Here is a 16525-nt window from a genome sequence, read left to right on the forward strand (position 1 = left end):
AGGCAGAGAAACCAAAAGTGATTACGTCATTCCGGTTGGTACATAGACATGTATACAAACTGCGCTGAAGATGAAGTCATTTTTTTATATTGTTCAAAAATCTAACTCTGAAGTAACAACCTAAAAGTTAACAATTCAAAATGAATAGCCGAATAGTGTATTACAAGCATATTCAATAAATCCTGAGATTCTGTTTTGAGGTGTCCACCCCTTGCATACTTGAAAAACACACACTTAAGGGACTCCTAAATATAGTCCATAGTATGCCCATATGTAGTAAATATGTGGGGGGGAGGGCAGAGTAGTCAGTCAGCCCTGAGCAGCCCTGGTATACTTTCACTGACAATAAAACAAAATGGCAGAATATTATCAGTTTGTGAAGCAGCTTGCCCAAAGAGAGATACTTTGAGGATTCCCTTTTTTCTATTTTGGTTGTCTTAAATTGTAAACCTCATTGTTTTCACATTCTCTCTATTTCACATGAAAGGACTGTACCAGTGAAAGAATGGGTTTCACCATGTCATACCCAGTTGTCTACCAGCTGTCTATGTTCAAACTATTGCTAAGACTCTCTTTGCTTTACAGAGATCTTGCATTTGGTTCCTGGGATGTGTTAGAATCACCTGAAACCTAAGGGTGAAAGTCCTCCCTCATATTGCTCTCACTTTTCCCATTCATTCTGTTCTACTAATAAGTCTCTGATATTTAGCTAGCCTGCTAAATTTACCCTCTTGGTCTTGCTGTCATAGCCATTGATTTGATTTTGACATGATTTCTCATATCTCCTCTATCATTTCATTTGAATGTGTTGTTGGTTGGTCAGTGTTTGTCTTAAAGTATACTGTATGTAAACCAAAGATTGTATATAGAATCTGTATAATATACAGTCAATGGTGTGGGCAATGTCGGTACCTGGAGTTGTCCAGTTTTTAATCAGTGAAATTAAAATGATGGTCTTTCATCTGTATTTCCTTACTCTCGCCAGCAGTGATATGAGTCACGGGCCTATTGAGTATTGCTCAAAGTCAAGGATGCTTCCTTGGTAATACAGGTCCTTCCGAGTCCTTCCAAGTCGGGTCCTTAAAAAACTAGGTAAGACTACTTCATAGCATTTTGAGAACAAATAATTGAACAGTCTAGCAAGTGTGCAGGTGTGCGTCAATAAAAGGTCCAGCCTTTATCCGCGCTACTATTACTATTGTTTAGAAGTCTCTAGAATGTAAGTTGTGGACATCTTGTGATTGAGCTCAGACTTTGAAACTTCTACTTCCACGTAATTAAGTCTGACTAGCTAGCTAACCTGTATATATTATTACATTATATTATATATTATTTATCTCGGCTTCTAGTTGTTCAGTTATCCAAGATAATAGCCATAGATAGGTAGTCATCTTGTAGCTTGGGCCTATACTATCTAAGACTTAAACTGTTGGTTAGTTCTGACCTTATAATGTATTGGGAGGAACAAACCTTGAATTTACCCTCTATTCCAGAGGAAGCCATGAAATGAGAATAATTCCAGCAAGGTTGGACACCCAACCCTGGTCAAATCTCAAATGGCCTCTGCCTAAGCTTATCAGAAATAACACCCTCACCCAGAGAAAGAAACAGCAATTATCCTTGTAAGATGGCAATGCAATTTGTGTTCTGAGAATTCTATTTGCAGATGAGATATATTATTTCCCTCAACTAGATGAATTATCTTATTCAGTGGATGGGGTAGTCACATGCAAGTTTACTGAGTTGTTTTCAATAATTTTTTCACAATTCCCTTTACTTTTCTATAGTTCTATTGTTTAACTTTAGATTTCTTTCATCTTTTTCTTGACAGCAATTAACCAAAACATTTGAAATACAAGTTTACTTGATGATATCTGAACTTTTATTTTCACTATTTGCAACCCGGAAGTAAAACGCGTGTATTTTTTTCTTCACAAAAGTCACCCTTAGAAATGGCTTCACCTTATAATATGACGCAAACGAGAGGTGTAGTTGGGCATGGAAGATGGCGAGTGTGGAAACCGCTGCGGAACATGAACGAATTTTACGGGAGATTGAAAGTACTGACACCAACTGTATCGGACCCACTCTACGGTAAGACATGCTGAAGAATGCGGGTGTGGTAGTTTATGCGCGACGTTACCTTTGCTTGTCATTCAGATGTATTGTAAGTAATCTGTTTGAAAAGGGTGTCTCCTCGATTGCCGAAACTTTCTAGACTTTCAAAGAGTCTTCATCGAACTTGTGGATAGCTGATTCACCACAGTGGCCTCACAGAACGCAGAAAGAATACATTGTTAGTATCTCTTGGAAGACGTTCGAAATCATTGACATTCTGGTCACTTTGTAGTGGGTAGAGGCAGAGATTCAGCGGAACCCTGTTGATAGGCTATGACTAGTGTTGTAAGAAGTAGTTAAATCTATTCAAGTTTGAACAAAGTGAAGTTATTTTACGATACGATTATGAAGTCTATTCCTGCTTCTTATGCTTCTTATACACCCAACGTGTACACATCGAAAAGAAAAAGCATACGTTTTCAGCTAGTTTTCTGTGAACCAGACAGTTTATAATTGTCACCAACAGAGACAGAACAGCTTGGGTTGGTCTGATGGTAAAGCAAATTAACAACACACGATACATTGCTCTCAGAACGAGCATCAAGCTGTCAAAATTGCGTCACATTTAACTTTTTTTTTTCACATTCTAACACCTCGAGAACTGATTAGCCTGGATTCCTGGGGAAGTTCGCCCTCTGAACTTACACTTTAAAATATTACATTTTAAACAGGAAGACATCTTTTTTAGTTATGTCGTGCCACACAACTTGTTTTAAAAATCGCCTTTCATTGTACAATTGTACTTATTTGTAATAATACATTGTTGAGTGTTTTGACAAAGCCAATGTGCAATTTCACAAACTAAAATGTTCTTTAAATGGAGAGATCCACAAAAAAACCTACTCTAGATATGATTTTATAGGCCTACGCTATAATCTAATGGCTTCACGTAGCATCACACAGCATCCTCTCTTTCTTTGAGCAGTGAGAGAATGTGGCCTTTTAATCAATAATGACTGTCTTTAGTCTAGATGGCTTACGTTGGTCCATCAACTAGTATTTCCACTAGTGCCTGTTCCCTATTTGCAGGCTGTGCCATTGTTAACCGTTTACCTGACGTGCACCAGGGGCACAACCCATTTGAAAGCTAGACTGATAACTCTAATTGAGAGGGTCTGTCTTGCAGTCTAACTCATTATGGATCCGCTGTGACGGAGGTAGGCTACAGGGTTTACATAGGGAAATTACATTGCCATGACATTGGTGGGACATTCACCAGTCTAGCCCTATGTATGTTTGGGTTTTTTCTAAGTGTATAAGGGGAGTTACAATAGGACTTTGTGTGTTAGTTGACAGTATGTGTCTGTCTATGTCACTTGGTTCTGAATAAATATTCAGTGACACAATGTGTGGCAGTGTGGCAAAGCATTGTTTTCTGTGTGTGTGTGTGTGTGTATGCGCATGTGTGCGTGCGTGTGTGTTTGCATGTGTGTGTGCATGTGTGTTTGCAGACAGGCTCTGCACTCATAGACCCAGCCCAGTGAGTGAGTCAGTCCTCCCAGTCCTTCCAGTGGTCTTTCATAAACAGTCCGAGTCTGAGTCAAAGTGCCCATACTTACACACAGACGTGAACAAACAGAGGGCTATTTTTATCTGCTTTCTGATGATGCCAGGATGTCTTCAGCAAGGATGTGAAGGAGTGTGTGGGTGTGGGTGTGGGTGTGGGTGTGGGTGTGGGTGTGTGTGTGTGTGTGTGTGTGTGTGTGTGTGTGTGTGTGTGTGTGTGTGGTGTACACATCTACTAGCTCTAAGAGAATATGTTGTCAGGCCATTTTGAGTGTCTGTTGGGTCAGACATTTAGAAGTTGTAGTTAGTAAATAGGAGCTGAATTGGTATCAGTGTTGGATGTGTTTTTGCTGGTGAGTGTTTGAGGACTTGTGTATGTCTCCCACACTTAGACTGAAAGCATACGTAGGTTTTGCCTCACCCCTGTGATCAAAGATCTTTGATCAGCATGTTTCAGAAAGTGCTGACAGTGTTGGGGACAGTTGTTTGCCATGGTCCTTCACTGTCCTAGGTTAACGAACATAGCATGCAAGCACAAATCAATGGCCTAATTAGACAGAGGCAGTTACCAACTTTGTTCTAGTTGTGCCATACATTTTGGGTCTATATTATGAGCGATTTCTGGTGGCAATGGCAGATCGACCCTGTAAATGAGTGTGTCTCAAGGTTTTCTCATGCTAGTCGTTTGGATCATCTTTTGTAACCTCAGGGTGCATCCCCTATCTAGATGGCAGTCTTATACCAGTCCTTGAGCACCAGGGTCTGTGTGGCTTAACTGACTTAATGTGTCCAGGACCAAGAGTACCATAGTAGCAGTGGTGTCTGGTGAGCCATCTCTCTCTCTGTGTCCTGGGAGTTCACTGTCACACACACACACACACACACACACACACACACACAAACAAAAACAAAAACAAAAACAAAAACAAGAGTCAGAGGACAGTTCAACAAGAAGTTTGTTTCAGTGTGCAGTTCAATAGCATTCCATTGGTAAGAAACACACGCATATTCTCTGAAGGGACATTCAATCCATTAAGAAAGATTTGATTCTGGATGCCTCTCTCTCAGAATTCAGATTACTTGGAGTTGCCCAGCTAAATGGGAGTTGTTTGTTTACTCTAGTGTTCTTCATGACGTTGTTCTCTCCAGTTCGGTGGTGAAAGCAAACATTAAGTACTTAATGCAAGATATGCACCAGCAACATAACAGTGGTGAGGAACTAAAGAATGTTATTTGTCATGTGCTGTGACACAAATTGTGTCGGTATGTCAGTGTTGGATTGCACGATAATTATGCAAACATTACTAAGAAATGAAGTATCCCTTCTCAAGAAACACTTCAGTCTTGACATGCTGGAACAGTCTGGACTTGTTCCACACTCATTTTAGGGTGGGGTGGACTCAAGTTTGGGATCCATGACAGGAGGTCTTGCTCTTGTCTCCTGCACAATCTTGGATGGTAAAACACGGTAAGCTTAGAGAAGGCAGTCAATTACCCCATCTACTCTAGGTCCAGTCAGATACCGCTGACCCAAGATTGGGTTTTGGAACTCGTATTGGAAATCTTTCAATTTTTTGACTGATGGAACTCTTTCTCCTTTCCAAATAAATAGTACTAGACCTGTGCACTTCATATTATTGCTACATCAGGGTTTTTTTGTGTAAAGGAAGGTGGCCACACTCATGGCAAAATTGGGAACCACCTGCTTATTTTGTGGTGCATATAGGTTTAATGGTAGATTGCCCAGCCTTTTTCAGAATCCTGCAATGTCAAAGTTATTGGCTACAGTTTTAAATGATTTGTCTTTCAGGTTAGCCTGGCTAGGCCCATCCCACATTCAGAGCAACTATACATTTATCCAAAGTATATTTAAAGGAAATTGGGTGATGGCTCATGCTATGAATACTGATATCAATAATATATCATTTTTGAATTTATAATTGGTTATAAATGCCTTAACCATCATACCAATATAATATACTTAGACTTCACCAAATCACATGAAACATGCCGTGATTGTAGCTCCACATGGCTGATATGGAATGTAAGGTTTGTGTCCCTAGGTGGACATATCCCTTCATGCTAGTGCCCTCTGAATGGGGATAGGCTCAAAGCACTTTAGACAATAATCGACAACTGTTTTGCCCAAAATAATGACATTTTTATGGCTAGTTGACCTCTAGGAGCCGCATAACTGGTGGCTAGTTGGCCTGTAGGAGCCGCATCATCGGTGGCTAGTTGGCCTCAGTAGCGGATCCTAGCAGAAGTCAGGCTTCCTCAGAATGAAATAATTTAAGTCATGAAAGTCTCTGTAACAATACTCATATAAAATATACCTCATAAAACATTTCACGATATCAATTTTGCTTGTATACATTTTGTTTTTACTATGACTCTGGGGACAGGAAAGCTTTTCAATATCAAATCGTAAGCTTCTCATTTTCAGTAGGCTTGCATGTACATGAATGCTTCTGAGGGGAAGCCAAACTAGGTTAAGGCCCACTTGGCCTCCTTACAATTTATTTGAAGAAAAATTCATCTTTGAGTTTTGTACCATTCTGGACTGGGAAAGAAAAAAAATGCCTTGTGGGTTAGTAGAGGATGGGCAGAAATCTTTGGCTTCCATAAAAACATACAGCAAATTGCAAGTGGGCGGGCGAGGGTATCCAATCTGGTGTTGTGTTCACTCCAGTCAGAATATATATACATTCACGCCAAGAAATGAATGGATCTGTCTTTTAATTGTAATGCTTAGTTGCCAACGATCTTTAAGGCTAGGCTACAACTAAACTGATTTAGCTCTGCTAGCCGAACGTTTGAATTCAATTCAATTCAGTTTTATGTACATAGTGCAAAAACAATAACATTGTCTCAATACTTTACAGAGCCCAGAACCTGAACCCCCTCGATCAAACACAAAGGTGACCGGGGCAAGGAAAAACTCCCTCTTAAAGCAGCAATAAGGAATTCTGTTCCAAAACTAGCACGCTTACTACCTAAAAGGCATGCAAAAAACCTTGCAAACACCACCAACAGCCCAGTTGACACTGATAAGACCTTGCCAACACACTAACTGGTGCCTTTTGGCAGTATAGCTGGCAATGTCATGCTTGTGAAAGCTTTTCTTCCATTTATGCAAGGTGTTCCAGCCAGTTACACAGAACTACATAGTGCATATCATGGATGGCTAGTAGGAAAGACATAGGTGTTTATCTGTCCTTCACATGACCATATGCTATCAAAATTAATTTGAGGAGGTACCAAAACTACAGACCTGAAAAAGTGTCATTGTTGCATAGTATTACGTTAAAGGAAGAAACCTTGAGGAGAACCTCGGTTCATAAAGGAGGGTGGAGAGGTAGAGTCAGAAAGCACAAAATTGACTAGATCAATACAGTGAAGTCAAGTGATTGTTGAAGAATATTGTGTGCTGTGATACGTTAAGCAAGCCTGCCTTGTTTGATTGGTTGTGAAAGGTCAGGCAGGGTCAGTGGCAAGGCATGCTGGGCCAGGAACAAGAGGAACAGACACAGCTACTGCCTGTTAGTCATGTGAATCTTGTATGATGGCCTATACAGGTGTCTTTTTTAACTTTGTCAAATAATGTGCTATTTATTGCCAATTCAAATACATTAATAAAGCATCATGTGTTAATGTGGTGTGACACCTGTCCGCAATCTACAGGTATTAAATATGTTATGTTAGCACCGGGTGGCTGGACTGTGAGTTGGTTCTTGCTGTAAGCCTGGGAGTTAGAGTGCCTAGGAGGCTTTCATGCCCAGGGGTCCCTGATTTCTTAAGCCATCCATGCTCATTCTCTCACTTTGTGCAGTGTCATATTACCCACCGCTATGCAGTATGTTTAGTTAAAATAATCCAGTCGGATGTTATCTGTATGTTTTATATTTAAATATTATCTTTACTGTAGCGGCGTAATTGAACTGCAATATACTGTTAGCTTTGAAACGATCACATTACAACAACAGTTTTATTTACCCTTTTTTATTATTCCTTATGAGTTCCTGTATTGACGCATGTACTTGAACCCCTACCCTGTTTTGCTTGTTGAGCTGAGATGTTGGAGTTGATGGTCTTGACGAATGGTCTTGGTGTAAGCTGCGTTTGTCCTGCAATGCTCTTTACCGTTACATGAAGCAGGCTACACTGGGTTGTCATTGGAGAGATTATAGGTTACACGTGGGCAAAAGTAGGTTTATGTTTCAATAAAAGTTCCGCATTGAGTGCTGATAGATATCGAATAGCCTTAATCTAGTGGCTTAGTGTTCTTGATGCTTGGTGGCTTTCATCTTGACTGTGGTCTCCATTGCAGTGGGATGTCTTGTGATGTTTGCGTGATGGCTTAAATAGACTAGTTCCTAGGGAACAGGGGGAAGTGGAGAAGTCAGGGACTGTGACATCAACATTGAAACAAGGTTGTTTTTTCCCCCAACAACAGGGAGTGGTTGATAAAAATGTACTGCCATCCAGGGGAGGGAAGTGCCTCTCTGTTCACCTCTCCGCTCTCTTCTCGTCCACTGCTGAGGAAGTCCGTAGACTGTTAATGTGCTCTTGGCCCTGTCATCACAAAGCCAAGATCATGGAGGGCTGGAAGATAAGCGATGATAGGGATGTTAAACGGAAATGGTCAAGATTAATAAAGAGCAAGAATATGTCACAGGCACTGTTTGTCCGACTTGTACAACACTAGCATGGCGACCCTGCGACCCCAACCCCGTTCCCTTATGGCCTGGCTGGGAACCAGCAGCCAAGACCTTCCCTGGCCTTGGAAACGCCACACGCAATCAAGAGCAATTAACCTGCAAACAATGAACAACTTGATAAGGAAGTCCTTGCTGTTCCTAGTCCTTACACTCTACCCATTTCTGGAGAGGCAGGGATGAACATTATGGGTGGGGTCACAAGGTCGCGGCGAGCAGGAAAAATTCTTCCGCTTCGAACAAACAATTGGGGGAGAGCCATCAGGTAGAGGTGGAAAACTACAGCTTGAGACTAGTGCTCAGTTCATTTGGCTTTTCCTGCACAGTGTTTGTTTAATAATGTTGTTGCAGCTGAAACCATTAATCAGGAGGGACTGAGTTTTTTTTCAACATTATGACATCAGTGATTGAGAGAATGAATTAGTTATGGAAAACAGCCAGGAACAGATCTGGTCAGGCCCTCACTCTTTAAGATGCAGAATTTCTGATTTTGAATGACTGTTATGGTAGCGCTGTCAGTGTTTGCTTCTTATTATGCCTCCTTGATTATGCTGACCATCAAGAGTTTGTCCATTGACAGGAATCCCCATTTGTGTTGTCTGTCTGTGCCCAGCACTTTTGAGGTTTGTGGTTGGTCCCCAGAGTGGCCATGTCCAAAGCAGCCATTAATGGGAAGATTCATTTCAGTAAAAATGTGTCTATTCAGGTGAAAGAAATTAATAGAAATTCCAAACCTAATGTTAAGACTTTTCTTCTTACTTCCCTGTGAAGTTATGTCAAAACCTAGCACAGTAGATTTGAACAAATATCTCAGCTCCTGTCCCCATGGCCTTTACCTGATCAGCTCAGTCCTTACAGCATCCATTTTTTTCACTGACAAACTGTAGACCCATTGTCATCTAGAGCTTCTGCTTTTAAACAAAGAAATTAAAAAGCTCAGGTACCATAGATCTTTAAATAAGTAGAGGTTATGTAGTGTTGTTAAAATGTGATCGGACCGAGACTTTGAATGGACATGTGGATCTTTAAACCATTCAATAGTATACACACAGATTTCATTCCTAAGACGGTGCCTCCTTAAGTAGATCTGTTTGGATCTTTAAACCATTCAATAGTATACACACAGATTTCATTCCTAAGATGGTGCCTCCCTAAGTAGATCTGTTTGGATCTTTAAACCATTCAATAGTGTACACACAGGTTTCATTCCTAAGATGGTGCCTCCCTAAGTAGATCTGTTTGGCTCTTTAAACCATTCAATAGTATACACACAGGTTTCATTCCTAAGACTCTGCCTTCTTGAGTAGGTCTGTTTGGCCATGTGCAGGAGGGGCTGCTGGGTGCAGCCAGATCTCCTCCCTGCTGAGTCAGAGAACTTGCAGGCCACCGCAGAGTGTGACGCACAGGTCCAACTTAGCAGGGGGTGGAGTGACTTTTCTCTCTCACACAATCACTCACACTCACACACACACACTCTCTCTCTCTCTCTCTCTCTCTCTCTCTCTCTCTCTCTCTCTCTCTCTCTCACACTCTCTCTCTCTCACTCACTCACACACACTCTCTCACTCTCTTGCTCACTCGCTCACACACACACACACACACACACACACACACAGAAGCACACACACACACACACACACTCATTCTTCTTTGGAACTGATCTCAGTGCAGCTCTGTTGGTCAATCCTCTGTGGAGGATAGGGCCTCTATAAGTCTGTCCTCTTACAGGAGAACACTGTGTCCCATACATGCCAGAAGCTGGTGTTGCTAAAATCTGTGCTGAGTGCTTGGAAGAACACTGTAGTCAGACACTGTGGATGGGTGAAACCAGTCCATTTGCTCCTAGTCCATTCTTTTCTGGACTAGACGACACAGTGTGTTGTATAACCTCCTTTCTCTCCTGCCTGTCTGTGTTCTGAAAATGGAATAGGAGATTTTGGATGTGATGTTCCCAATCATCTCTGAGACCTCACATGTGACTATGCACAAATATCTTGGTGACAGATGTGCTCATTTTGTTTTTGCATAGCACCTTATTATGCTGTGAATGGCCATTCCATGCTGTCATCTTTGCCTTTTCTGATGTAGACTTTGATCTCCTAGTTCTTCACTAGTTTCCCCCTAGTTCCCTCCATTTAAGGAACCCAGGCCAATTCTTAGGCTATTTTCGATTCAGGGCATATTTCTGTTGGAATTTTGTTTGTTTCAAGTACTATGTATATCTGTAAACAACTCTCAACTTATCTTTAATTATCTTCAGAGACATCAACTGGCTTTTTGTTATGGCCCCTGACATCCCTGTTCCCTAAATATCCTTGATGCCTTACTTCTAAATGCCTCAAATAGGCCGTCACATTACAATGACTCTGTTGTATGGCATTTATCTACATAATTTTAAAGCATCATTATGCAGAAATTTGCCAGTTTTTTAGGTATGTTTTTTTGTAGGCAACAAGTTTTGGCTACCTTCAAATTCTTTTTGATGATATATGGACGCGTGTGGACGTAATATCTGTTTGCAGGATGTTACGTTTGTGGGAAGGTAAAATGTCGTTATTACATCAAATCTAATAAATCACTTATATAGTGTGTCCAGGTTATAATTAAGGGCCAAGCAGGTTTCAGATGTTTTGTCAGACAAACATTCTACGTCTTAGCCAGAATTGACTGCATGTCTGAATTCAATGTGTGTCTAATAATCCTACTGAGGGTTTCCTCTGACATGGGTTGGCATTGTGTGTTCACCAGCCTAACTGGTGTTGGGACTTCATCCCCATCGGGACTGGGGTGTCTGGCTTCAGCCAGATTTGACAGACTACCACCTGTATAAGGGCATTAAGCCTGACCAGCACTGGATAGGTCAGCAGTATCAGATTCTCTTAGATCACCAGTACTGGATTCGTTTCTTGACCGTCATGCATCTACAGTGTGTTTGCAAGCCGGAGCCCTTTGTTTCTTTTTTCAAAACCAAATGGTAAACAGCACCTTATGTTATCACGTTTGTGTGAAGTTATTACGTTTGTGGGTGTAACAGTTGTGAATGACTGATGCACACCTCAAACACACCTGCCGTTCCCAGTTGCCGGCTGCCGTGGTTACGCGCTATGTATTTCTGTGAAACTGTGAGAAAAGCTTTCACAGAACGATATCGCCAACTATATTGGCAGAAGATGCCAGTTAGCATGCTAGCTTTTGTATGTGTCAACTGTTGTTGCTGTTTGCAAGGTTCTGTCATGCCTTTAATTTAGTTGGCTTTTTAGTTTTAGAGCAAAACTCCTAACCGCTGCTTTAAGCATCTTTGTATTGAAGCTGCTGTGTCTACTCCCCCCCCATTGCCCTCTCTTCTCCGAGGAATGTGAACATTCCCCCCTATCGCATCACTTTCTCTCAGTGCTAGAGGATGCCTGGCACGCTGACCTGGTTTCCCACTGATATACTTAAGACCCTGTCTGTTTCAGCAAGCAGTCAGACATGCATCTTCCCCTGAATCATCTGTTTCCATGTATAGTTTCCTTTGTCAAGGATGAAGCTGACATTCCTAACAGGGTCTCAAACTGAGAGTGCAAGATCAAGCTCATATTTCATGAAAGTACAAACTTGAGGAATGTGTTCCCATATGCAAATGCTAACATATTTCAACAAGAAGTGTGTTTTTGTTTGTTTTCTTGAACAAAAGCCAATTCCATTGCTTTGAAGGCTATGACTTTGTCTCGTTGCAGTCGCTAGACTGAACTAATCAGTGTTGTGCTCTCGACTTGGCGTTTAAGAGCGGCATGAAGTGAACTAACCAGTGTTGTGCTCTCGACTTGGCGTTTAAGAGCGGCATGAAGTGAACAAACCAGTGTTATGCTCTGGACTTGGCCTCATTCACTCTGAGCAGCTGGGGGTGTGTGGCTGCGGCTCAATGTTTAGTGAGCACCTTACGCCGTAGTCATTTCCTGATCATGTTACTGCAACTCTCTCCTGCACGCTAAATAGGGAAGCCAACGGGATGCCTGTGCCTCTGGCGTCAGGCCCTAACATTTAACATCGATAGAGAACCAGGGGCTTTCTTTTTTCTTTTTACCATTTGAACCTTATTGTAGATACGTGGACTAGGACGGTGAGTGAGTACAATGAGTGGATGAATTCTAATTTAAGAAAGGTTATGCCGACCTTTTTTAGATAGTTTCCTGACCAGCTAAATTCCACCAGCTCTGCTTCTGCTTTTCCAATGAAGTGCGAGATGTGATCTCATACTGTCGGTTGGAGGGAGTGAAGCCTTCTTGGTAGAGGAGGTTGATGGGAGCTGGAATGCTGCATGACTGGCTGGTGCTCTAAAGCACTAACACAGTTACATTTCCTCATTCATACTCATTCAGACAAAACCTGAAGCCAGCCTTAATGGCGACGTTGAAGGAGACAACGATGTGAAGGAGATGCAGTTTTGTTGTCTATGCATGAAGCAGATCTGATCATTTGTTTCTGTCCTGTGTGGATTCACAAATCAGAGTCCATCTTAAACAAACAAGGAGGATGATTTCGTACAGAGGTTGTTTTTCATGAGCGTGTGAGCTTATGGCCATTCTCCTTCTCTGTTTGTTCGACTGACTAAACAAAATCTATAGAGTAAGCTTCATAGTGTCAGCCAATCCAGGACACATTAGGCTAATGGGTATAGACACGTCCTCAGTGGCAGCTCTGGCTTTGTTTTAATGATTAGATACAAGGCTGAGTGCAAATACATGATGGGAGAGTTGTGTGAGCAAAGAGCACAGGACACGCCTGCATGTTTCTGCTTGAAGTCCATTAGGGCTAAATATTATTGGAGAAAGTGCCTCTACCCTTATCTTTCTTAATATTGGACACAGAGAAACAGGGAGGCAGGGGCTGGAAAAAGAAGAAGGAATGAAGAAGGAAAGGAGAAGTTATGTGGTTACAAAGAAGTGAACTGGAGGGTTGTGGATGTGTGATCTTAAACCAGTCTCATCAAGGCTCGAGCCTCAGTGTCCGTGCCGGTAACCCTCACATTAACTCCATCCCTCATATGTCTGTCTGTCTGTCTGCCTGCTTGTTTGCGTCTGTCTGTCTGTCTGTCTGTCTCTCTGTCTGTCTGTCTGTATCCATCCATCAGTCAGTCAGTCAGTCCACCCCTTCTCCTTTCCCTTCTTTCAGCTTTCTTATCACTAGAGCACCAACGTTATCCGAGTTGGGGGTGGGCTCTATGCTAAGAAGTCCAATGCTAAACGGAGGAAGTATTTAGGCTGAGAGGCCCCAGTCCCCCCTCACAAAAGAACACATATTTGTCAGGATGAAGTGGAGCCGTGAACAGCCCTTCACTCTGAGTTGTGGAACAGTTCAGCGCCTCGAGACAATTTTATTGTTTTGGCACTATATAAATTAAATAAAATTCAGTAGAATTGAGAATTGAGAGGATGATGTGGAGGGGGGCGACTTGAGTCCACATCAAGCCCTCTTCTGTTGGGCTAAATTTGTTTTGCTGACGGCCGTAATCCTACAGAGTCTTCACAGCTGCAGGACTCTTGGACGAGGGACGAGATGTGTGCACAGATCATTTTCAGGGAGGGCTGAGAAGGTTGTAACCTCTGGAGAAGGATCTAGGTCTGGGTTGCATTAGGAAATAAAGAGTGGAGTGGTCTAAGAGGGGATACGAACTTGGTGTGTCTGTGTCTGTGTCTGTGTCTGTGTCTGTGTCTGTGTCTGTGTCTGTGTCTGTGTCTGTGTAGGAGTTGGGTAAATGGCAGATGTACTGTCTTAAAGACATATGACACTACACTAAACATAGCATATAAACAATATGACACTACATCATAATTTAATAAAACTAAATTCAGTGCCATTGCCTCATTCAGCCTGAATTATAGGAACACTCACACACTCACTCACACACTCACACACTCACACACTCACACACTCACACACACACACGTGTGCCCGCCACTGTTGAGATACGTAAACCCTATCTGCTGCCAGCTCTCTCCCCTCAGAGACACCACAGAGCCCTTCCTGTGCCCTTTCACCTGCAACTCCCCACTTAGCCTGTGCTGCCTGGGCTGAGGAAGTTACTGCTTTCACTGTTGGTTAGGCTCTTCTGCCACCTACTGGACAATTCATGTAAAAGATCTGTTACCAAGCTCAGGGAACATAAGGCCCAAACACCTGGTTATAATAATTTACTAATTAACTTATAATAATAGTGTGGTGTAAAGGCCTCCTTTGCTGTCAAAACAGCATCGATTCGTCTTTTGACTGACAGATACTTCCACAGTGGACAGAGGAAGTTTGAGCAATTCCTCTTGTAGAACAGGGGCCAAGTCACCAGGGGATGCTTTTCCGTTTCCTGACTCGCTCCTCCAAAACACCCCAAATAATCATCAATAATAATAATATTCACTGTGCAGGCCATGGGAGGTGTTCAACTTCTCTTCCATGTTCATCAAATCACTGTCACCAGTCTTGCTCTGAGTATCGGTACATTATCATCCTGATACACGGAACCACCTCCAGGGCACAATGTTTGAATCACTTTGTGCACACGGTCCTCCAGAATGGTTTGGTAGTCTTTGGCAGTGACACACCTATCTAGAACAAGAAGTGGGCCTAGGGAATGCCATGATTCAGCCCAAACCATCACTGATCCAACCCCGTGCTTCACTCCAAAACGCGTGAAACACTATATTGGCCAGTGTTATTTGGACGCTTGTTTACAAAGATCTTGTATTTTTGTTCCCTCTCCCAGGTCCGTTTACGATGGCCGGGCACACGGACTCTTCGTGGAGAATTTGGAGGGGAGGATTCGGAACCATGACCGTGACATTGAGAAGATGTGCAACCACCACTTCCAGGGGTTTGTGGACTCCATCACTGAGCTGCTCAAAGTGCGCGGGGAGGCCCAGAAGCTGAAGGTGAGCTGGAGGAGAGAGAGTGAGGCAAAGAGCAGGAGGATGGAGGTGGTGGCAGGGAGAAGCTGGATTGTAGTGGAAGACTTGTGGGAGGTCAAGGATGGAGTATTGCCAGTGAATATTTTCCACTGGTCTCTGTCCATGGAGATGTGGAAAAATGTTTGGACAGCTCACTTCTGATTTCACAGATGAAGTTTACGTTTGAAACTACCTTTAACTATTTTCCTAGATGATCTCAACATTCTCGGCAAGCTTTACTGCAGACATAGTGAATAAAGCAAAGATGATGAAACCGATCAAGCTTTACTGCAGACATAGTGAATACAGCAAAGATGATGAAACCGATCAAGCTTTACTGCAGACATAGTGAATACAGCAAAGATGATGAAACCAATAATTTCAAGGCATCTGTCCCATTTGGAGAAGAAAGAGTAATCTGTTTAGCAAACAAACAAAAAGTAAACCTGTGCTGAGCAGACTCTTGTTTGAGAAATAGGAACGTGTTGTGTTTGGACTTGAACTGAGCAGACCCTTGTGTGAGGAAGAGGAAAAGGAGCGTGTTGTGATTGGACCTGAACTGAGCAGACCCTTGTGTGAGGAAGAGGAATGTGTTGTGTTTGAGCAGACTCTTGTGTGAGGAAGAGGAAGAGGAATGTGTTGTGTTTGAGCAGACTCTTGTGTGAGGAAGAAGAACGTGTTGTGATTGGACCTGAACTGAGCAGACCCTTGTGTGAGGAAGAGGAATGTGTTGTGTTTGAGCAGACTCTTGTGTGAGGAAGAGGAAGAGGAGCGTGTTGTGTTTGAGCAGACTCTTGTGTGAGGAAGAAGAACGTGTTGTGATTGGACCTGTGCTGAGCAGACTCTTGTGTGTTCTCCTTTAACAGCCACTTTGTTTTCTCAGAGTCAGGTGACGGAGACCAACACAAAGCTCCAGGATGATGGAAAAGAGGTATGGCATTTCTAACAGAGATCTGTTCACTTTAAAGGGCTTGTAGTTAGGTAGGTATGCAAACATTCAAAACATCAGACACATTGACAGATGAACATTAGCTTTGATTTGAGCTCCTTTTATTTGAAAGATCATTACACCGAGGCCAAGTACTGTCACTGAACTAAATACATGACCTTTGACTTTTCCTGCCTTTCCCTAGATGAAGGAGGTGTTATTTAGACAATCTATTCTGTTGTTAATAGATTGTCTAAATAATGTATGTTGTTAATACTTGCTTTTACTTATTTAAATGGCCAAACCTATCCAACCTTATTCAAATCAATTATTTA

General features: G+C 42.2%; 1 protein-coding gene across 4 annotated transcripts in view; it reads left to right on the plus strand.

Annotated features, from left to right (window-relative positions):
• The first annotated feature begins 1985 nt into the window (after positions 1 to 1985).
• exoc6b (exocyst complex component 6B) overlaps positions 1986 to 16525 on the plus strand; it is an 82861-nt gene continuing 68321 nt past the window's right edge. For all 4 annotated transcript variants that reach the window (XM_080839979.1, XM_080839980.1, XM_080839981.1 and 1 more), the window contains exons 1-3: positions 1986 to 2094; positions 15082 to 15247; positions 16146 to 16193. In XM_080839979.1, the coding sequence (XP_080696105.1) occupies positions 2006 to 2094; positions 15082 to 15247; positions 16146 to 16193 (303 nt within the window). In that variant the 5' untranslated portion in view covers positions 1986 to 2005. The remainder of the gene's footprint in view (positions 2095 to 15081; positions 15248 to 16145; positions 16194 to 16525) is intronic.

This window comes from Sprattus sprattus (assembly GCF_963457725.1).
Source record: "Sprattus sprattus genome assembly, chromosome: 5".
NCBI classification, from domain to species: Eukaryota; Metazoa; Chordata; class Actinopteri; order Clupeiformes; family Clupeidae; genus Sprattus; species Sprattus sprattus.